Genomic DNA, 22668 nt, shown 5'->3' with positions numbered 1-22668 from the left:
GCAGCCCCGCTCTCCGCTGAGAGGCGGAGCGGGGGCCTGCGAGCGGCGCCGGACCGCCGTGAGGACTGCAGGGGAGCCCCGCCCCTTCCCCTCGGCAGCCATGGCCGGGCAGGGGGCGCCGCGGCGCGGGTGGGTCGGTCGGTCGGTCGGTCGTTGCGGAGCGCCGCGGGCGGGGCGGGGCGGGGAGCGGGGCCTCTCCGCCGGCGCCAGGACCTTGGGGCGGGGCCGACCCCCGTCGCCGCTGAGGAGCGGCAGGTGCCGGGGCCGCCCGCGGGCGGGGGTGCCCGGCCGGCGCGGGGGCGCGCAGGCCTCGGGGCAGCGCGTGCTCCCTTCGGTAGAGCCGGGCCGTGGCGCGGAGCGCAGCGCGGGGGCAGGTTTGACACTCGTGTCCGTGTTATCCCGGGGGAAAAGGGTGTTCCCCTCGCAAAGGCAGGCGGTCGGGGAGGTGTCACAGCCTGCAACTTCCATCTCCCGATTTTCATCTTCCTGACAAGGTGTTGCACCTAAGCAAACTTACGTGTGATGGAGAAAGCACATGAAACTCAAAACAGCGTGAGGCCAACCTTGAATTCGTCAGCTGTGAAACGTGTCGTTGTTGGAAAGCTTGAGTGTCTGACTTTAATTTCTGTTTAGTTCCAGAATGGGGAGCAGTCTGCCTGCTTCCGCAGGGTCGTCTGATGATGCTGTTGTCAATCAATACAGGTAACATGATGCAATTCTTCTTGCTTTCAACATTTCTAAAAGCCAGAGTTACTTAAAAGCTCTCCTGGTTTATGCAAAGAAATGCTGTAAATAGTTCTGCGTGTGGAACCAGATTCTTACGTTTATTGTAATACTGGCAACGTTTATCCGCAGCCTTGGAAATTGATCTTCCTTACGCTGCATCCATTTCATGGTTTTTTTCAGACCTCTTTTCAGATTCAGTACTGCTCTCACTATTGGGGATTAAACCTTGTAAAGTTACTGGTATCAAGTAAAGTAAATATTTTAAAAGTTATTTTTTAAAGTAAACATACTGATACTAAATGACAGCCTGGAACCACCTTGAATTTACAGTAAAGTAATGGGAGTATTTCTTTCTCCCACTCAGAACCTTTTTGTTGGTGGCACATCCCATTTGCCTTACAGACAGGGAAAGCTGTACTAAAATCACAGCATTCCTGAAAAGTTAGATACTGCTAAGTTTTAACTGATTCCAGGTATTCTACTCAAAGAATACAGCGTACCTTTTACTGAAGCTTAAGTGGAGCAGGAGTCATCACTTTTATCTTCCATGTAGTTCTCCAAACTGCTTAAGTTGTTCCTGCTGCCTACTGCACTTGCATGCAGATGCTCTTTGGGATCTGATCAAGTGCAACTGCACTTTTTGAGGTTGAGTCTGATTTTCTCAGTAGTCAGGTGGGAAGCAATTTTTATTCTGATGTGAAAGCACGGGACGCATCCCTAAAGGAAGTGCTAGGCCAACACAGAGGTCTTCAGAACAAACGTGGGGGCGGATGTTTTGCACTCACCATGTAAGGTGATGGTACCTTCTTGACAGACGCCTTGATGGAAGTCACTGTTCTGCTCCTTGTTTTTAAAGAAAAGTAGTCCATTCCTTGCCTTAAGAGTCTTGTAGTTCTAGATTAGAAGTAGGGAAAATTTAGAAGCTAAACTAGCTTTCCACTTCACCTTAAAAAAACTGAGAATCAAGTACAGTGTTTTGGAGGATTCTTCAGAAGTGGCAAGCCATTGCTGTAGCATGGCTGGGAACTCCTCAGCAGTTCCTGTTAAAAATACCTCTTACTGAGAGTAATTTCCTGTATTTGTTACCATAATAGCGGAATTTTAACTTCTGTATTTGTTTTCCTTTGACTGTTTGATACTGTTAAAATACACCGACTTAAAGCATGCTGATTGAACGTTTCTTTTGAACACACAGGAGATTATTTCAGACAACTGTGTGGCGATTTTCTCTAAAACAACATGCTCCTACTGCAAAATGGCAAAAAAATTTTTGAGGATATGAATGTGAATTATACAGCTGTAGAACTGGACCTGAATCCAAATGGAAGTCAGTTCCAAGACATTCTTGAAGAGAAGACTGGTGGCAGAACAGTAAGTACATTTTCTCACATGTAACAAGCAAAGAACTTACACTAGACACATTCCTCATGGGTTATGACCATATCAAGTTCTTAATTTTTTTTGAGACAAGTAAACTTGGGATACAAGCTCCTAAATGAAAGACAAGGTACTGCAGAAGGGTTCTGTACAGTCTGTTTCTCTTGAGACCCTCTGGCTGTCCCTCTGAGGTGATCTTTTCCATACTGCTACTAAGATACTTGATGTATCAGTTTTCAGTACTCCATTGTGTTTAACACCCATCTTGTAATTTCTGAATTTTATATAGTCTCACTTGACTCAATTATTTTATTACATTCTGCCATACAGTGACTTTATCCCACTTCTGAGGGGCAACAAAGTTCCCCATCTCTGTAAATATTACGGAAATTTATGGGTTGTACAGTAATATTAAATACGCATATATAAGAATGTAACTATTGTCTGTATACTAAAGTCCATGTGGGCTTGCTTAGATTTTTATCTTTTTTCAAGGAACTAACTAATGCAATTTTCATTTTCTTGATAGGTCCCCAGAGTGTTTGTCAATGGGACTTTCATTGGAGGCGCTACAGATACCCAGAGGCTTCACGACGAAGGCAAACTGCTTCCATTAGTTCTTCAATGTCAAACGGAAAGAAATGCGTCAGCAGCCATCTAGCTTAGCTCAGTCTTCCTTGGAATAAACAAAATTTCAGACAAGTTAAAAGATCACAAAGACGCAGCACGAGCTGAACTCAGCAACTGCAGGCCATGAGATTCCTCAATTACAGATCGTTCTCTGACACAGGCTTCACGGACATGGCAAATTAGTTGGTGTCCTTGCCTCAGCTTTACCACAACTGAAGCGGTGGTGAAAAACATTATGTAACTTGGGGCTCTAAGCGTGAGATAGTGATGTCATTCTATGCTATTACATCCTGATACTATGCTTTGGAGAAGTACAGGCTGTACAAGAAGAGTAACTTTTTTTTTGTTGTAACTTTTTTTTTTCCTGCAAAGTAGTCTGCTTTCTAGCTTTGTTCCAACAGTTACAATAAATGTTTAGTTTAATTTAATGGTACCTTTAAATTTCGTTCTTACCTGCATGTCAAGTGTAATAATGAAGAAAGCATGAAGCAAACCAAGTTTGTAGTGATACTGCTGTGTGCGTGTCTGCCTATCTTACATTTCAGTGCCTAGCCAGCTAGATACCAAATTGTATGTCCAGTTTCTACAGAAAAGGAATAAAGACTCTTGCAGCTTGAGAGGGGTAGGTAATTGCTTTCATCTTTACTCTGCACTATGAAGTATCAGTCTATACAGTGTCATTCAGGAATATCCTGCAGGAGCCAGACAGCTGCTGTCACTAAACTCTGCAGCTACAACCTATGCTGTGATCCAATGCTATTATGAAACTTAAGACCAAGTAAAGTGGGTCTAATATGCATAGAGTTTATTTCGTACTTAAATTCTACAGTCAGAATGCAGTTTGCTAGCGATTTAACTTGCAGTTAAGCGTCTAAAAGAAGTTCAATAGTTTGAGTACAATGTACATCCAAAGTCAGACCAGGCAATGCCAAGACTCTTGGTTATTTCCATAAAGTTCATATGCAAGTAGAAAATTATATCCCGTTCTTCGGTAAAAGGGACCATTACACTACTAAAGGTGCACAGTTTAGAATAAAAAAATTAGTCAATGAAGTTTTACTTCCTTGTTGTGAATAAGACTCCTGGTATTCCATTGCTTCCAGCACTGCATGAACTTTTTTCCCCTCAAGGGAAAAAAGCATCACATTAATCCTCCAACTCCAGATAACTAGGACTCGTAAGAGTATCATTTCAATTCAACAGCTTCATTTTTGTGATGCAAGTTTGAAATAAGTTTAAACCACATCATTTGTAGAAAGTCTTTAGTATACAGTTGCCTGCACTGTGCATCTTTAATGTGTAATGAGCTATTAAACACACTGAGCTTGTTACATTTTATTATTGCCGTTTGCTGTATTTGTGATTTTCACCACTGCCTTTTTTACATTTTGTTTACAAGGGCACACTCATCAAGGTAAAACACACGCAAATGTGCACTTCTCCCTAAATTTATACTTAATAAAGCAATTTATTTTGCACATATAGTGGTAACTAAGTATTCTTTTTCTCTCCATAGAATTCTTAGGCCAGTCGTGTTTTCTCAGAAGATTTAACAATAATTTTAAACCTGAAAGCTGGTAAATCCATCATGTAAAAAATAATAGCGGTATCCAAAGGAATTTTTCAAAGATCTTTTCATTTTGTTCCCCGTTTTTGAAAAAAGTCCCAAAACAGCAGTCTAAAATAACCCTTTGAGTTCTCAGTTTCAGAAATCCCAGGGCGTTGTCACTTAAGGCAATATTCTATGCCAACAGCTGAGAAAACATACTGCATGCCTGCAGATCCAAGCGAGTGCCTGTTTGTTAAAGAAGGTATGTCTTAAGGCACTCAAAGGGTTAATTGTTTCTTTTTAACCATATTAAGGCTCCCCATCCAAATAGTTTCTCATTAATTTTGTATCATTTCATAGAAAGTAGCAGCAAGACAGTGCCTTCATTATTGGATGGCACAAACCCATGTTACGTTTAAGTTACTTAAACATGACATGGCGGTTAAAGTGTGGTTCTACTCCAGGAAAAAAAAAAAAAACAAAACCAAAACTGATTCAAAAACAGTCATTAAAAATTTCCATATTTTTTGCTTAGCATTCTCTCCAGGCCAAAGCTGTTTATCTTAAAATAACGCCTTGGCCTGGGATCTGAACCTTAAAAATTACCCACTAAAAGATTCTGTACTTAAGACATACCTGCTCATCCAGCTTCAACACCGTGCTCCTGAGGAAGTGTGAGAAACTGGAAACAAACATCAAATTATTTAACTAAGCAGACAGAGCTGTGAATGTCCATCTGTTTGTTGTTTTGTTTTTTTTTTTTTTTTACACAGAATTATTTTAAGGAGTAGAACTGCACTTTTATAGGAGAATGTAATAGAAAAGACATTTTATTTGTAACTAGTTGTGCTTAACTCTAAGAAGCTGGTAACATTAGGAAAACAGCTATCATATTCATTATTTGTTAATGAAGCATTTGTAAAAGTTCTCAACATACCACGTATATATATGCAAATATATATAATTTAAACTTAAATTCAGAATGCAGAAATACCTAAAGAAACCACACTTTACAGTATCAGAGTTATAAATCCAAATGTAAGCACACATATTTAAAGACACCATACCTTCTGCTGAAATTAGCTCATCTTTAATCTGGCTCTCAGAGCAGCACGTACATAACGCACTGTCCTTCTACCCTTCCCCCCGTAACTCCTACTCAGCAATGTTGTACACGATCCTGGGTCATGGCAAGATGAAATCTCTACTGTTCCAGTAATAAAGTCATTAAAACCGCTTACTTACAGCATATTTGTCCACTGTGAACCACTGCAAATAGCCAAATAAAACCTATGAACTGATGAAATGCTTAAAGAAAATTAGAAGCGCAAGCAAGACAAATAATTCTTTGCTTAGGTTTACTTCTACGTCCTATTCTTTGAAGATTTTCTCTCATCAATACCGCAAAGAAGCTGCCCATTTATCCAGAATGTTAGTTTAAATGTTTCCCTAATTCTGCATATAACAGCAGCTGGGTAATATTTAGCAGAATGGAAAGCTCCAACCCACTGCAGTAACTCTAGAAAGAAGCTTTACATTTCAAAAGCCAATTTTAAGCGGTTATTTTATAAAAACAAAGCCATTCACAGGCAGATGTTGGATTTTTGTTAATAAACAAAGTATACTTTTGTCACTGATCTTTACACAAAGTTTTACCAAAAATCTGATAGATACAGCAAATTAAGTGTCTTATAAAAGACTTACATAATCAACGGAAAGAAAAAATTTATCTTTTTTTTTTTTAAATTAAGATAAATACTATGACATCAGTTCTGGTATAAGTTATTTAGCTAAGCTAGAACACTCAATGACAGCAAGAAGGCAGAAGAACAGAGGCAAAAAAAAGGAAGATGAGAGCTTGTATGTGAAAAGAGATACAAGTATAGGCCGGAGGTGAAAGGAGATGGGAAAGGAGGAAAAAAGCCAACGTTAACAGAGAACAGGAAGGCAAAGCAAAAAGGTAACAAAAGAAACAAAATAAATGGAACCAATGCTAATGCGTCTGGTACGGTGGCTAGGAGTTAGGCATGTGATTACGCAGCACAGCATTTTGCAATGGGATGAAACCTATTTTCCAGTGTTTTTTTACAGACAGACCCATTATTAAAAATACATTTCCGAAACTGCTGGTGTTTGTTAAGCCACGAATAATCCTTTGTTGCAACGCTTTTAAAGCCCCTACCAATTAAACAACAAACATGAAGAAGAACAACACAACCCCTCTAATGAGTGATGTTTAAACCAATAGGTTTAACAGTGGTTTAAGCAGCAAGATATTTTAGGGCCAGTTATTAGTGGCCCTCACTAGTGGGCATTATGGCCCTGCTGACTCACATCTACACCCTACTTTTAAAAGACTTCTCTTTTTCAAACACATAAGTGTAGGTAAAGACCCCATATTTGGCCTGTAATCCAATTCTACAGCTTCCCAAACTCTCCTCCTTGCTACAGGTCTAAAATCCCTGACAAGAAAACTGTGTTTCTTGGCAAAATTATTATTACTGTCTTTATGGAATTTATTACCCAATGCTGATGTATGCATTGCAGGATTTCTGAGAAATCCTGAGTGCCTTCTGCCCTCTCCACTTCCTTGATTGTATCCCTTCCATGAAAAAAACTGACCTTTGATGTTCACCTGTCACAGCCCTTCATTGCAGAAGGTTTTACCTCTGCTGTGCTTCCAACCATTACATCCTTTTCTTCCTTCTTAAAGCTAAAGTGCCTGAACATTATAGTCTTAGACATAATAGTCCAATACTTGAGAACTGCTACAGGGGTCACAGTGAAATGGCAGTCAAACTGAAAGCCTATTCATTCTGGTAGATATCAGGAAACCTGCATTCACCCAGTCTACAGCTGCACTCTGCATTTGGACTTTTTTTTTATGTATTGAATAAACTTCACTATCTTTAAACTTGTCCCTGTTCAATTTTTGCTGGTAATCTGCAGTGCACAATCATAGCCCCATTTTTGTTTTGTTAGTCAGAGTGTTCCTCCAATGCAAACAACACTATTAACTTGAAAGAGTCCGTGTCTGCTCTTTTGTGAAAGAGTAGGTTATTTATTGCGTGCTGAACTAATGCTTAAGCTTAGCAACGTTGTCTTAGCTCACCTCCCCCCACCCCAAACATTACAGTAATTATTGCCTCTTTACATGTCCAGATATCGTTTTGGAAATTATCAGGTTAATAACTAAAGACTAAAATCAGGGCAAATTTATGTTATGGCAAACAAGTTACGCTGTCCTCCAAAATTCAGTATTTGGGCAGGGAAGAAAGATCCAGTCTATGGAAAGGGAACATGCAGCACCTTTCTTCTATGCCCCTTACTGCAAGATACTACCAAAACCAGACAGAAAACAGTAGAAACAAAGGTCCACACACTAAAGTTTCAGCTGTCAGCATTTACTTCAGTTTCCCCTCTCTGTGAAAATCTTAAAGGAGGAGTAGGTGACAACATGATCTCACTGGTGCTAGTTTTACATCGGATAACCAAACCACTCCGAGTATTCTATTTCTAACAAGATTTTTAATGCAGAGATACGGTAAATATTTGGGAGCATACTACATACTCCAGCATGGATGATGATCTTTAACATCGCGCATAGCTATCCAGTGTTCACATACAGGGAGCTACATTTTCTATAAGTTCTACTGAAAAGTTCACCTTCACTTACACTCTAGTTCAAGGAATTGTATTTTAAAATGGACTGCTTTCAAAGATGCAACACTACTATAACCATTCATTCAATCCGTTAGTAACTAGTCTAATCTTTTACTTGCAGTAAATTTCTGCAATTAACTGCACAAAGTTACTTGATATACCTGTTTAAGTTCTCACTTTATAATTAGTCAAAAATAATGCCTATTACTTCACAAATAATACTTCAAATAAGAAAAAGTACTTGCAAAAGATACTTATCTATCAGTTATTTTCCACATCTCTAGCTTAGAAGGAAACACTAATCAGATGTTTGACTACTGTGTAATTTAAAACACATTACTACCAAAACCAACCCCAAAACATCAGTGCATTTACTTGAAATAATTATTAACATGTACTGAGCAAATGAGTTTACTCCCCATATTCATGGTGTTTATTTAGAAAGGAGACTAAAAGAGGTGAGATTTTTTTCCTTAGGAAATGGCGAATTTTCCTTTTCAAACTCAGTGCTGTGTCTCAGCTTTTGTAGGAATACATTTTTTCTAGATATCACGTGGCCGTCCTGTATTCTTCAAGCATTCTGTCAGAGGTGTATTGTAAGAGCAGTGATAATTCAGAAGTAACTACATTCACGTCCACTGAAAGATAACATTTCTACCATCCATTCTTTAAGCCGTGGTTTTCATGTCAGAACAGGCTTCTCTCACTGTTTCGATTTATTCATCAAGGTAGAGTATAAGTGAGCAGCAGAATACCTTCAGTAACATGTAACCTCACATTTTAGCACCAAAAGAGATATCCATCCTACAGAATGCGAGCTTTGAACGTATAATCAGTATGTACAAGGCATACTGAAAAGTGTTACAAGTATCAAAAGTATAATATGAACTTGAATTTTACATTTAAAAGCTTGAGTTTTAGGCAGAAAAATACAGTCTTACACGTCATTTACCACAATTGGGTTATTTTTATAAATCATAATTATTTTCAAATTAACATCAAATTCACTGTTTAAAACAGCCAGAATTAGTATAAAAGAGGCTGACGTACATATGTCTTAGGGGAAGTTGTAATAGTATCACTAAAAAAAACTCCTATCTTCTAAGGTTTCGACCTACTAAAGAGATCTTTTAACTTCCCTCCATACACACGTATATAAAACCACACATATAGAATTAAATACATATACACATGAATTGCTATCAATTCCTGTTCAAAGTGATAAGATATTCACTAGCTTTCTCCTTATTTACTCACTCTCCTACTATCAGACTAAAAAAATAAAAATTAAAAAAAAATCCAGTTTCAATCACTTCCTAAACAAGATTTTGAGAACATGAAGGAGGCAACTGTACATTTCATAAAAATTTTTAAGAATTGGTCACTGTAAACTGGAGGTAGTTTTGAAAAATGTTAGCTTGAATTAATTTAAGAAATCAGAAGTAACGTTAATCTACAAAAAGATTTTAAAAAATGAAATACTCTCCTATTAGGAAGATTATTTCTGTATCATTGAATACATTCTTTTGAAGAAAACTTAGCTATTTGTTCCTGGTTGTTACCACTCAGCTTTCAAGATCAGGCCAAGACACATGTACTTGTTGATCTTCCTCACTGAAAGGGTGCTGATGCTTCCTGAAGTTCTAACATGGACTGAAGTGGCCTAGTGGCTTCCTAGCCACTTCCAAGATCTCTACTAAAAACAGGTTTTAGAACTCCCTGTAAAGTGTATTAATTCTAAAACAGTGCTCCTGAAACGGCATTGTACAGAAACTGCCCCTCAATTTATCTGAAGAGAATTACACTTTACTCCCGAAACCCCAGATGTTCATCTAGATAGAAAAAAGATTAGCATGAGTTTTCCACTTTCAGCTTTATCAGTATAAAAATCTCACTGGGTAACTTTTATACTGCATCACAGTCACATGGTATCACATGTGCCAGAAAATACTTCTTTCGTAGATTTGAAGCGTAACAATGGAAACTGTTGAACCTTAATAATTAGTTTAAAATAGAAAGGTTAAAAAAAAGCCCAAAGAAAAATCTCTCTCAACGAAGCTGCTGTTAAACTGACATAACTAAAACCACCAAACCCACTTTTTTCCTGCCCCATCCTAAGAGTACACTCATCAATTATTCTTGCGAACAAGTATTCCACAGCAACGGGGTGTGAGGGAGAATCTCTCAGTTATTATAATGTATTATAAATGAAATTAAATTATGTATTGTGTAACCCTGTAGCTACTTTCAGTAACTTCCCACTGTTATTTTAAATTCTGTGCAACAGAAAAAAAGAGAAAGCGATTTCTCATCTGCTTTCTTATTTTCCCTTCATGGAAAGGTAATATTCTGATATGATACAATGTCCATATTCTAATAAAGTATATTTGGCTGGGAGTTCCCAGGGTGAAGTCTGTTGCCAGCAATGGACCCACTGGGAAAAGCAGATGCCTAGAAAATCAAATCAATCAAATCCAAAGTGAAGTTTCGAATAACATCCAAAGCTCCTGTATCACAGCCACATATATCACACATGCCTCTGTCATCTGGATCTGCGATCGTAAAACCGTTTGAGGTCATTCCACAAACAATCAATTTAGCAGGAATATCCATTTTCTAGAGGAAGGACAAAAAAAAAAAAAAAAAAAAAGACAACCAAAAACCCAAAATCAGAACACGCATATACAGTAACTTAAACATGCCGAGGGTCAAATCTTGCTAACTTGCTTGCATAAACCACTGTCTGAATACACCTACTAATAAGAAACTAGATATGCCATAACCAAAATTGCAGACGCCCATTAACATTGTATTTGACCTGCAGTAGATATATTAAATAAATGGAAACAATTGCAATGAGGTATATTAGCACAACTTTCCTGCAATACTAAGACTCAGAGACTACATCAAATGTAAATATTGCGTTTGCTGCTCTGCAGTTCATTCTGAGAGAAAACTTTTAACTTTAATAATAATTATCAAATCATCTAATTGGAGTTCAAGACGTGTTTTTGTCTGAGGCAAAGATTTTCCAAATGTTGGCTGAGCAAATACAACAGCTGCAGCCCGGACAATTCTGCTAAACGAGCTGAATTTGCAGCTGTAAGGTAAAGCAAAGCAACTGGCATGAAGGCCAAAGTACAGCAATTCCTTGTTCAAAGCATAAATTTAGGAACAGGAGCTAATTTCAACTAAGAAAACTAAAACACAGTAGGAAAGGTACAGATTTTGGTATTAATTTTCAACTGCATGGATGAGATGAAGACTAATGTCCATACATACATGCTTGCCAAAAAGTATTTTTTGTAGTTTAGAAAATAGTTCCCTTAAAGCATAAAAAATTGTTTGCTGATTAAATAAGAGTTTCTAACAGCAATATGTTTGGAGAAAGTATTTTTCTTAGCTTCATCCCAAATTACGAAGCTGTACAGCTTAGAGTAGCCCCTTTAAAACATAATGATCTTTCTTCACAAGATACTACCACCATCATCACATGGACAGCTTCCCTCCAGACTTATCTTCATTGCTTCAACTAAACTTTGTGGTATCTACTGCAGACATCAAAGTTAAATTTAATTCTGTGAGCCAGATTTCATTCTTTAAGAACCTCCTACAAAAAATTTATTCAATCCATTATATATAGAATGCAGAAATTAATATATTCCCTGAATACGAGCAGTGTCAGATAATTACAAATCCTTTGAGCAATTCAATAGTTTTAAATATGTGCACTAATTCTGTCTAACTGTAGAATATATCAGTTTTTAACAATATAGAATTATTTACTGAAAAAAATCACAACTCGTTCAGTGTCTAAAACACTTTTAGAACTGGCATTTTTTTTTATGCTTTATTCAATTATAAACAATCAGAAGCATGTTTACCTCTCTGTACTCTCTGAGAGCTGCTGCAGGATGAGTATTCCAGCAAAGGTCTCGTTATCAGTAAATACAATGAAGACATCAGCAGCTGTCTGAGTTTTTTGAGCCCATATCTTGGAAGGGAACAATCAGTGGTACCCATTGGAATCTTACAGGAAAAAAAAAATTATACATGGAACACATTAATACAGAAATTAGTAAACCATTGAAAAATTATGTAAGCTTCATGTTCATTACACACAGAGGCTTCTTTGTTAAACAACAGTTCACTTACTCATTTAATTTTTGTCCAGCATTTTTTGTTTGATTTTTTTAATATTCTTTCAAACTAACTCCTTGTGACCTAACACTGCCATTTTAAATTGTAATGTTTAATATTCGGCAGTTGAAATGATGGCATTTGCTGGACTATCTCTGAATCAGAGGGAGAAAAAAAATCCAGTGTTTTACTATGCAGATAATGACTAAACACAGCACTAGAATTGACTACAAAGAAAAGGCAATGTAACTGCTGAGGCTTCTAAACTCTGACGTATCAACAGCTATTTCCTTAATTTTTTTTAATTTTTTTTTTTTTACATACTTCATACATTTTCACTAATACTTGAGGTAACGTCATATCAGCCCGTCACTGGGCAAGGGACCATTTCACGTGAAAAGGCAACAATATGGGAATCCTTCTCAGTGCGTGCTACAACCTGAGAAAGAGGAAGACAAAAATAATTTAGTTACATCATTCAGAATTTTTTAGGTCTGAATCAAGGCATTCCCTACCAAACACACGGCGTGACATAACCTTTTGTATTTAAGTCAGCATGGCTCCTCACACGCACTGCTTCACTCTACACTACAAATATACTGTTATATTACTGCAAGTAAACATTGCAAAAACCTGAGCTAAAGAAATGCTCTAATTAATGTAAGTAAAGATACTTCCATATTTCTTCTCTCCCCTCTGACATAAACACTAAACATTTTTAAACACAAACAAAAGTTCAACTTCTCTATATAAAACACACAAGAAGCTTCACAATATCAAATTGAGGGGAAAGTGATTGTGATACAAAGCCCGTAATGTAATTGAAATGCACACACGAATTATCCCAAAATTTCTTAATCCAATCTACATTATTCTATGAATGCTTCTGAAAAAAATTAAAATGCATTTTCAGCTAAGATAAGTGAAAAAGCAGCCTTGATCACTTTGATTTATACTGGAAACCAAGTTCTTCAATAGATCTTTCTGATTTGTTTGCCAGTAGCTTAAGCATTTGGTCTACCAGCGAGGGCACAAGGTCACATCATCTTCTACCAGCTTTAGAGCACCTTTGTACTAAAAGAGCAGTTTGAGCTGCAAATAGTTATAAATAAAAGAAGTTTAATGCCTCACCATACACATTGCTGCTGCAACGGTGCTAGCATTGAGCACACTGCCCAAAACTTTTTGTGTCATGATGCGCTGACATCAACGGCAAGTAAGAAGCGTTTTCCCTGTTGGTTCAACCGTCTAGAAGGAAAAAATAAAAATAAAAAAGAAAATAGGTACACATAATTAATATATTAATTTCTTCTTCCTTCTTCTGCTTTCAACTCTAGACGTGGGGCTTTTTTTAATTCTTTCCAGGTAACTCTACGACAGAAAATTCAGCTGAAAGATGAATATATCATGAAGTTTTGATCCTTTGTTTAATAAAATCACAAGTCCTAAGATTTTTGTTACAAAGTTTCAAAATTGTTATCCACTAAACAAACTTTTCCATATCATTTACAAGCTTTCAGAAAACAGAGAATTCTTACAAAGCTTAAAAAATGAAGAACTAAATTACCTTGAAAGTTTTGTAAAACGAGGCATCTAAAGCTTCTAAAATGTCTTCATCAGGACGCCACAAAAGCTTCCCTCTGCTTCCATGTCCAGCTTTATAGGTTTCTAATGCAACCAAAATGTGGAATGGATGTATTCTACCCTACAGACAGAAGAAATCACAGTAAGTTTTGAAAATCTAAACTGCTTAAAAAACAAAGAGAAAAAAGTAACAAACTAAAAATAAGATCCTACCACAAAAATCTCTGGTTTAGTATATTGTTACTTTAAATTTGTTAAATTTGAAAAGTTAACGGAGTTTTTACTCAGTTGTTGCATGAACTGATACTTGTCAGTTACTAGTAGTGGACCTCATTCCCCTTTCCAGGATCCTCCAATGAATTCCAAATGTTATCTTACATCATCACCAGAATTTTTGTGAAACTTCAGACCTCTACCTCTGATTGTCCAGTGCTATTTTCTATCACAGGCTTACAGTAAGATACAGTCCCTGTCCCGATGAGGGGAAAGGAGTTAAGCTAGGAAAAAGAACAAACTTAAATCAGTTTGGTATCAGAGACAGTAAAACTGGACAAAGAACTATTTTCAGAACACAGCAGTCATTTTCCTCTTATTTAAGACGAGAGTCCAAACGTTTTCTCTGTTTTTGCTTTCCCTATATAAACCAAATCAGCAGCTGCCACATGCTAAGTATTCTAAATCACATCTTTGCTTTACGGATTTATCAACATTTTGCTATCTTTTTCCTCAAGGGGTGTTTGAGTCATTAATCACTACCAGCAGCAATCTGTAGAAAATATGAATGCCTGCCCATTGTTCTTCTTCCATCAAAGTATTGTGCCACCGTCTTTGCTTTCCCCTCTCCAGTGCCTCAGTAACTATGCATGATTAAAGAAGAAGCAGAGAAAGGCAAGAGCAGTGGGATGGGAAAAAAAGGACTTACTGTTGTTCTCAATTCAACTATGGTCTTCAAGTACTTAAGTGTCCTGATTTTGATCTCCCCAACTCACAAATGATTGGAAAAAGCTACTTGTCTTCTCTATCTCCCATTAAATTCATTCTCCCTTTGGAGAACTCTCTTTTCCTTCTTATTTTCTTCCCTCTGATGGATAGTAATCTAAAAGGAGAAAGTTGCCTTGTTCTGTCTTCTTTTCCTTTCAGCTGCTATGCTAGTTTCTTTATTCACCTCCTAGGATCCTACACAATTGACTTCGACCCACTTTTTAAGCTCATGTGGCTGATTCTGAATTACAAGACTCAGAAGCAATGGATGAACCCCAGAGGCAAAGCCTGTCATGCCCCTAATTTAAGAAAGATCTGTCAATATACTTATTTGTACAAAAGTTCCATAAACTGGTGGAGGGAAGAAGTCAAATGAGAAATTATAAATACAAGTTTTAAAATAAAGGTGCAGGTATTCTGCACTGTAGTTTTTTAAAAGAATAAACTAACATGGTTTCCTCTCGAAGAACATCTCTCTTATTTTGTAAGAGGTTGCCTGAAGAAATAAGAGTTTAGGACGAGACTGGAAAACGACAAAGGCTGGCTACGCGATTATGGAAAAGCTTCTTACCTTTTTTAGCCAGTTTCTCATTCTCAGTCTTTCACACACTATTGCCACTTCTGAACCTCGCGGTTCAAGCACTGAATTTGCTGTAAGCTTTCCTAAATTCTCAACAATACAGATATGGACATCTCCTTCCGCAATGCCTTCCAAACCTATGATCAAAGAAAGAGAAGGGGAAAAAAAAAAAAGATGAGATTCCGAACTAAAAAAACTAACATCTGCAAGTTAAATAAGTGCATTTTAAAATAACGTTCACGTTATATGAAGAACTTCATTATTTCCAGTTAGCTACTTGGGTAAAGTAACTTGAAAAACTACATAAGGGCTATTTTTTATGGAAATACAGACTTAAGACTCTGAAAAGTGTTACTCTAAAGAGATACAAGCTAATGAAGTTTACTTACCTCTTTAGATTTCAGATGGTTTGTCAGGAGATGCTCTCTAACTAGACCATATTCCTCTATTAAGTGAGTAACTTCCAATTCATCTTTTGTGCGTTTTACTTTCTCCACAGCTTCCAGATATTTTAAAAGTTCTTCAATATCGGCAGAAACTGCTTTGTCTTTATAAGCCTCTTGGACATCTTTCCACCCTTTGGTAATATATTTAGTGACTATAGCAATTCCTACGGAAAAGAAAAATATTTTCCAAGCAGGATTACTGTCTTTATTACTGGCATTTATCATTCCCGCAAGCAAATGAATTAGCAGGTTTCATTCTCGGACTGCCAACCAGCTACAAAATGATTAGCCACACAAAACTTAGAGCAGTAGTTTTTAATTACTATTCTACTTAGAAGTAAGGACCCCTAACATACTTGAAACCAACACATCTTCCCAAATTACAAAAAAGTGTTATTTCATCATTTGTAAGCAAATTAGGAACAAATGGAGGGAATTGTATTATTTCATCTTCTCTTGACATTAGTGAAGAAAAAGAAAGGAACAAACTCTGTTTACCTTGAAGATAACAGGTCAATTTCTGATTTGAAAATGTTTTTTAAGATACAATTTACAAGATACCATCAGTGAGAAATCATCAATCTACAATGATACTTGGGTTTTCAAAATAGTTCCACAGTAAATACAGAAGGTTTAAAACACAGTATTTTCAGGTAAATAAAAATTTATTACCTTCACTGGCAGTTTTAGGTGGGACAACCTCAGAAGATCTTTATGAGGACCAACCACTTCTTTGTTTATATTTTGTAACTGCTAAGCAACAGCCAGCCATTCTTTCCATTGTACCAATCTGCAACAGCTTTCCTCAGTGCACCGGCCCCCACATGCCACATTTCATGCCCTCCTTCAGATCTTTCTTAAATTGGATGAAAGTAAAGAGATGGGTTGGTATGCAACACACCTCAGGAACCGCTTTAAATGCCGCTTGCTTTGTTTTTGCATCAGAACATTGAGAGCAAATTGCAAGAGCAAAAGCAGGGGCTCCTGTTTTGCTGCCCTGCCTTCTTGACTAAACGTCTTTATTTCTTGAACAACTTCACAACCTCTACCTTCTTCAATCAGTCTTATCAAAGATTCTGCATTTTCAAAGCTCAGCTTCTGCTCCTTGATGCAGTAAGTACACCTTCTGAACCAAAACACAAGAAACGTTGCAGTCGATTCATATCGGTGACATGCCACACAAAACCACTTTCAGAGTTTGGCACCTGCTTTTCATTCAGGAGTTGCACTTGGTTTTCCTCGTCCTCCATTGTTTACACTGGCAAGAGGTCTGTTGAAAGAACAGAGGTTTATTAAGAACCATTGCGAAACCTGATGATCCGACTCTTTTCTGGCTTCTTAGCAAACTAAATAGCACTTATCTAGATGCTTGCAATTTTTCCTTTCATAAATTTAGTAAAAGTATGCTCTAAGTATGCAAAAATACACATCAGTTAGGGGAAAAAGAAACAAAAAAAATCTCTGAGTTACAATGATGACAAATTTATTTCCTTAAAACCAACTTAGAAACTACTTAACCCCAATTAGTGGCGCACAGAAAACATGGCTGGTGTTACGCCCTTTTGCCACTAATATATGACACCACTTCCATACGTAAGTTTTTGGGTTGCATGCTAAATTGCTGAAAACTCAGATCTTGCTGCACTCTACTTTGCTGAAGAATTGGTAATACTGATCAACTGAAGAAACATGATGCTAAAATAAAGAACTAAAATACTGAAAAACTGTTTAATCAGAAGACTTTGTAAGATTTTAAATATGCTGGGTACCAGTGAGGCTTAGACAGCAGCTTTTTAATGACTGATGGTAGCTCAAAATAATTATCTTTATTATAAGGTCAAATAGGCTGTTTCAAGTGGGAACCAAGAAAACACAGACACAACAACAAATTTTGTACTGCTTTACATTTGAGGTTAAGAAGCAACAGCACAAAATTCACCATCTTTCAGGTCTTTATACACTCCGGGTTGCAAGAGAGTTCAGCTGTAATATTTGTAGGCAATAACACTGCTCTTACTTGGAGAACTACGAGCATGGTGAAATTCGAGCCATAACATTTAAATTGAAATAAATGCAGGTAAAATGAAGTCTGCAGGGTAAGGGAAAGAAAATTCATCATCATCACTATCTCCAAAACATTAATATGACAACAATAAATTCAGTTTCCTCAGTTCTCTCCAACAATAAAAAGACATTAAATAGCACCAAGAGGTCCTATTTTAGACAAAAAGCCAAAAACTAGCACCAATAATCCAATCCATCAAATTGCACACAGAGCTTAAAATATGCATGCATCAAAGTCTGGGCACACAAAATGACATTCAAAGAAATCCACGTCACAATTTTTAAGTACTGCAGATATCTACTTTCAACATGCTTGATTGTTAATGAAGACAAAAGTCATTTTGCTTCATTTACCAGTATAAGCTAGCATTAAGTAAATGTCACTAATGTACACAGATTTTTTTACCCCAGTTTAGGTAACACACCGATTTGCAAACAACTTCCCTACTTTCTCTTTGACACAGAATTCTCCTTTCTTTGCAAGGGACTAGAAGTACATTAGAAGTGCACCCCTCCTCTGTTCTTGTCCATCTGCAGTGATGTGCTGTCTGCATCCAGAATTAAATAATAAATAATCATCAGTGCTCCCATTATATTGTATGTGCTGCTAAAACTGTAAAAATAGAAGCCATATGCTGACGCTCGGTTTAAAAATGCACGTTTCAGTTAAAAAATAACTAAGAAATAGCTTTCATTGTATTATTCAGAGCATCAGTACTCAGCTATTTTTCTTAGTGCTTTAATATTCTAACCATGCTTCCTGCCAAACCAATTTAAATACACATCATGGTTGAGCCGACTTTTTCGCTGACATCTGAAGCACGCAAACACACTGTAAATAACAGAGTGGTATGTGCAATGCATGAATACCATCTCAGTAGGTTTTGATGTCTAAATACATTTTGTTCCAATACATTTCAATTAGCTGGTTTCATGAAACAGTAGGTAATGTTTCATAATAAACATACAAAACTCAAACAAAAAATCCTGCAGTTATAGTCACCATCCATCAGTTTATTTATCAGAAAAAAATTGTACATGGAAAGATGCTGAAAAACACCACTATCTTGAAGTAAAATTAAGAATGGGAAGCATAAAGGATCACGCATGATTAACAAGATCTCCATATATATGAAATCTTGAGAATAATTTTTTGTTGCATCTTTCATACCTCTGCTACAATAAATATTACTACATTAAAATGAGGCTAATGGGAAAACTTAACTGGAAGGACCATGCCTTTATTTAAATAAAACGTTTATGATCTCACTATACTAAGAAATACCATTACTACTCTGAGTATTTTAGAGTTTTTCCTACGTTTTTCAATTTGCACTAGTTCCATCTGATATGTGCATTTTATTTTAATTCTCACTTGGAGAGTCTCACTTGTCCTCACACGCGTAGTTTCATACTCACTAACACAAATTAGCTACCATTATCATCACCACCCTGAGAATGGGAGCAAAACCTAAAGGAAATAAAAGGTCGAGGGTGGTGATTCTGCCCCTCTACTCTGCTCTCATGAGATCCCCCCCGGAATACTGTGTTCAGCTCTGGAGTCCCCAGCACAAGAAGGACATGGAGCTGCTGGAGCGAGTCCAGAGGAGGACCATGAAGATGATCCAAGGGCTGGAGCACCTCTGCTATGAATCCTACAGGCTGAGAGAGTTGGGGCTGTTCAGCCTGGAGAAGAGAAGGCTCCGGGGTGATCTTATTGCAGCTTTTCAGTACCTAAAGGGGGCCTACAGGAAAGCTGGAGAGGGACTTTTTACAAGTTTGTGTAGTGATAGGACAAGAGGAAATAGCTTTAAACTGAAAGAGGGCAGATTTAGATTAGATATAAGGAAGAAATTTTTCACTGAGGGTGGTGAGGCAGTGGAACAGGTTGCCCAGAGAAGCTGTGGATGCCCCATCCCTGGAAGTGTTCAAGGCCAGGTTGGATGAGGCTTTGAGCAACCTGGTGTAGTGGAGGGTGTCCCTGCCCATGGCAGGGGGGTTGGAACTAGATGATCTTGAAGGTCCCTTCCAATCCAAACCATCCTATGATTCTATAACATTTCTAAAATTACAAATAATATTTATCTGGTTTGAAATCTAGATTTGTTTATAAGATACTGTAACACAAGTTCAGTATTTCCTTCAAAGGTAACATCCCGAAAGGCAAATGGTTCAATACCTCATTGTTACGTGTGAATACGCAGAGTCATATTAATCATATTGTATTAAAGAAGTTTAGAGCTAACCATCAGAGAAAAAAATTATCTTGCTGCACTTCTCTATTACACCATATAACGAACCTAACCCACACACGTTAATACGTAATTTTTATGTTTACTTTTGTATGGACTAGGCATTTGTATAGACTCACAGCACTGAAAAGAGGTATGTGCTGGCGTCCATGGGCTTCTGACACAAACTCATACTCCAAAGATAGTTGCAAATGTACATTTCTAGTTTTTCTGAAGCCTAGCTCTTTAATTTGCCTTCTTAGGAATACACTATGAGCTACTAAAACAGATCCTGTTACAATTTCCATCTTTCGTAAAGCTTTGTTTTCCCTCAGCCCTCAAAGTCGTCTTCTCAGATGGAAGGAACATAGTATTTCACAATGGAACGAAACACCTGCAGTACTTATCCCCTAAAAATGCCTATGACAGGTCTTCTAAAACCTTTAATATTGAACTTACTAATGCCCTCTGATAAACAATGTAGGATACAAAACAGACTTATCTCAAACGGCTTATTGCTGCTTCAGGGATTTAAAAAGAGCTTCAAACCAGCATCATATTTTAGATCCTAAAACAAGCTGTAAATTCTTTAAAAATAAATTTCTATTTTAAAAATCACCTTGAAATTCGCAATAGCCAATGCAAACCAGTAATTTCACTACTAAACAGCCACACTAGAAGTATCAAATTTAAACTTCACCAGGATCTGCTGGAAAAGCAGTTATTCAGCGTTTAACTATTTGAATCATGTTGGCCATTTCCAACTCCTGTTCTATATTTCAACCTCAGAAGCTCTCAAAGCTATTCCCTCCCTCACACCAGTCCCCTCTCTTCTGCCCAGACCTCAAGCTTATTTTCTCCTTTAACACCTGCACTACACAGACAACCTTCACCCTGGCAGATGGATGAACTCAAACACGCACTTAACGTATACTCTACCATAACCCTACTCTTCATCCGCTGAGCTGCAGCAGTGAGCTTGAATTTCAAACACTCATGGAGGATTTCTCAACGATATTCCGGCTCCATAAGAATTTTCAATTTCTGAGCTACTTAAATGCAAACAGCAATATGGAAAGCCTTGAAAGTCACAGACTAGATACTTTATGATGAAAACTGCTAAACTAAAATTCATGGTGGCCCACCATTATCAATGAAAGAGAAAAAACAGTAAGGGAATGTTTTTTATATTCCAAAGACCGTATAAATTAATCTAGAAGTAAAATATGGCTTTGACTGGCCTGAAACAGCCTATACAGCACTTACATCTTGATTGGTAAGTCAATATCTCTATGTTGCTGTATCATAACATGCCTGAGTTTCATAAATTAACCTCTGTTTTATTTTCTATGACTTTTAAAATTCACCCTGTTTTCCTAAGAAATAAAATGTCTTACAGTACAAGTTTCAGGCACATATGAAAAAAAAAGATACAAAAAGCACAAAGTTTTACTAGAACTACATCTTCTAACTTAAGTTCTTTATGCTATGCTAACTATGATGAAACAAACTTTGTAGTGAAAACATATAGGATTAAACTTTGGCCAAGTCAGATCTTATATTAAAAAACCGCCTTGACATTTTCAAGACAACACTTCAAATTGTGTTCAAATACTTCAAAGTCATATATGCTTTGTTCTACAAGAAATTGCATTCTCCTACTCTCAAAACTTTGTATAAGCATTAAACTGAAGATTATAAAGAATGTCTTTTAGCTTTTGAGCAGAGAGAGCATCACACTGAGCTACGGTTGTAACAAAATACACCTGCACTACAGCAGAGCTCTGATAACAACTCAGGTCCTCGTACTTTAGAAAATAAGGATCTCTGTGTAAACAGGAATGCTAGGAGAACATCTCCCAGATCACAAATGGGATGATCACCGGTATGATGACAGTACAAGAGCTGCCAGACTACATAAACCACACGTTTGCTCAAAAATTCCCGCTATAGAATTTGCTTAGAGATCTATTTGCTTAAAAAAATTACTGACTGGAGGGAAAAGGTAGCTTAGCTGACATAGAACATAATCATGAGGAAAAAGCATCCAAAGCTGATACCCGAAAACCTGTGAGTTTAGCTGCCGGTCTCTCTAGCGACCATAAAGCCAAGTGACAGCGCAGCGGACGAGTAACCGCGAACGACCCGCCCTTTAATCCCCTCCCGGGGGTGCCGAGCGGGAGGTGGCCATTTACAGAGGCGGCTTCTTCGGATTCCTTCACCATCCACGCCAGCCCCGCCGGGGCTGACACAGAGCCGGAGCCCACACCCCCGCCGCGCCGCGGACCACCCGGCAGGGCCGGGCCGGCCCGTCTCCCCGCCGCCCTCGGCGCCCCCGCGGAGGCGCGACTTGCCTGCGAGGCCGCGGCCTGGGAGGGGCCGCAGGGCAGGGCCTGCCCGGGCCAGAGCGGCCTCCGACGCCGAGCAGTGGCGCCGCCCCGGGGAGCTGCGACGGCTGCCGGGCAGCGGGCGGTGGGGAGCGGAGGGCGACCGGAACGGCGGGCGGCGGCGCAGCCGGCTGCGGGCGCGGGGGGCAGGCAGGGCGGGCCCCACTCCGGCTGCTGGAGGCGCCGCGTCTCCCGCTGCCCCGCCCCGCCGGCGCCCTGACAGCATCCCCGGGACCCGGATGGGGCCGCGCCCACCGCTCCCCAGTGCCCGGATGGAGCCGCCGGGCCGGAACCGCTTCCTACCGCGGCG

The 22668-nt window shown here is 38.4% G+C and overlaps 2 protein-coding genes across 2 annotated transcripts; one reads left to right on the top strand and one right to left on the bottom strand.

Moving 5' to 3' along the window:
• The first annotated feature begins 83 nt into the window (after positions 1 to 83).
• Positions 84 to 4766, top strand: GLRX2 (glutaredoxin 2). Its single transcript, XM_086617277.1, is given in 5 exon segments — positions 84 to 129; positions 634 to 712; positions 1925 to 1988; positions 1991 to 2097; positions 2633 to 4766. Coding segments are annotated over 5 exon segments (411 nt in total). The 5' UTR covers positions 84 to 100; the 3' UTR covers positions 2765 to 4766.
• A 5551-nt stretch (positions 4767 to 10317) lies between these two features.
• RO60 (Ro60, Y RNA binding protein) lies at positions 10318 to 22071 on the bottom strand. The gene is given in 19 exon segments (XM_086617375.1): positions 10318 to 10561; positions 11830 to 11867; positions 11870 to 11941; positions 11944 to 11974; positions 12410 to 12451; positions 12453 to 12524; positions 13217 to 13333; positions 13653 to 13790; positions 15222 to 15322; positions 15325 to 15367; positions 15620 to 15840; positions 16349 to 16360; positions 16363 to 16393; positions 16395 to 16434; positions 16436 to 16491; positions 16494 to 16654; positions 16657 to 16797; positions 16800 to 16946; positions 22032 to 22071. Coding segments are annotated over 18 exon segments (1608 nt in total). The 5' UTR covers positions 16927 to 16946; positions 22032 to 22071; the 3' UTR covers positions 10318 to 10396.
• Positions 22072 to 22668: the final 597 nt, after the last annotated feature.

This window comes from Tauraco erythrolophus, chromosome 10, assembly GCF_009769465.1.
Source record: "Tauraco erythrolophus isolate bTauEry1 chromosome 10, bTauEry1.pri, whole genome shotgun sequence".
NCBI lineage: Eukaryota > Metazoa > Chordata > Aves > Musophagiformes > Musophagidae > Tauraco > Tauraco erythrolophus.
Note: the sequence above shows the minus strand (reverse complement) of the source record. Positions and strands in the feature narration are given on the sequence as shown.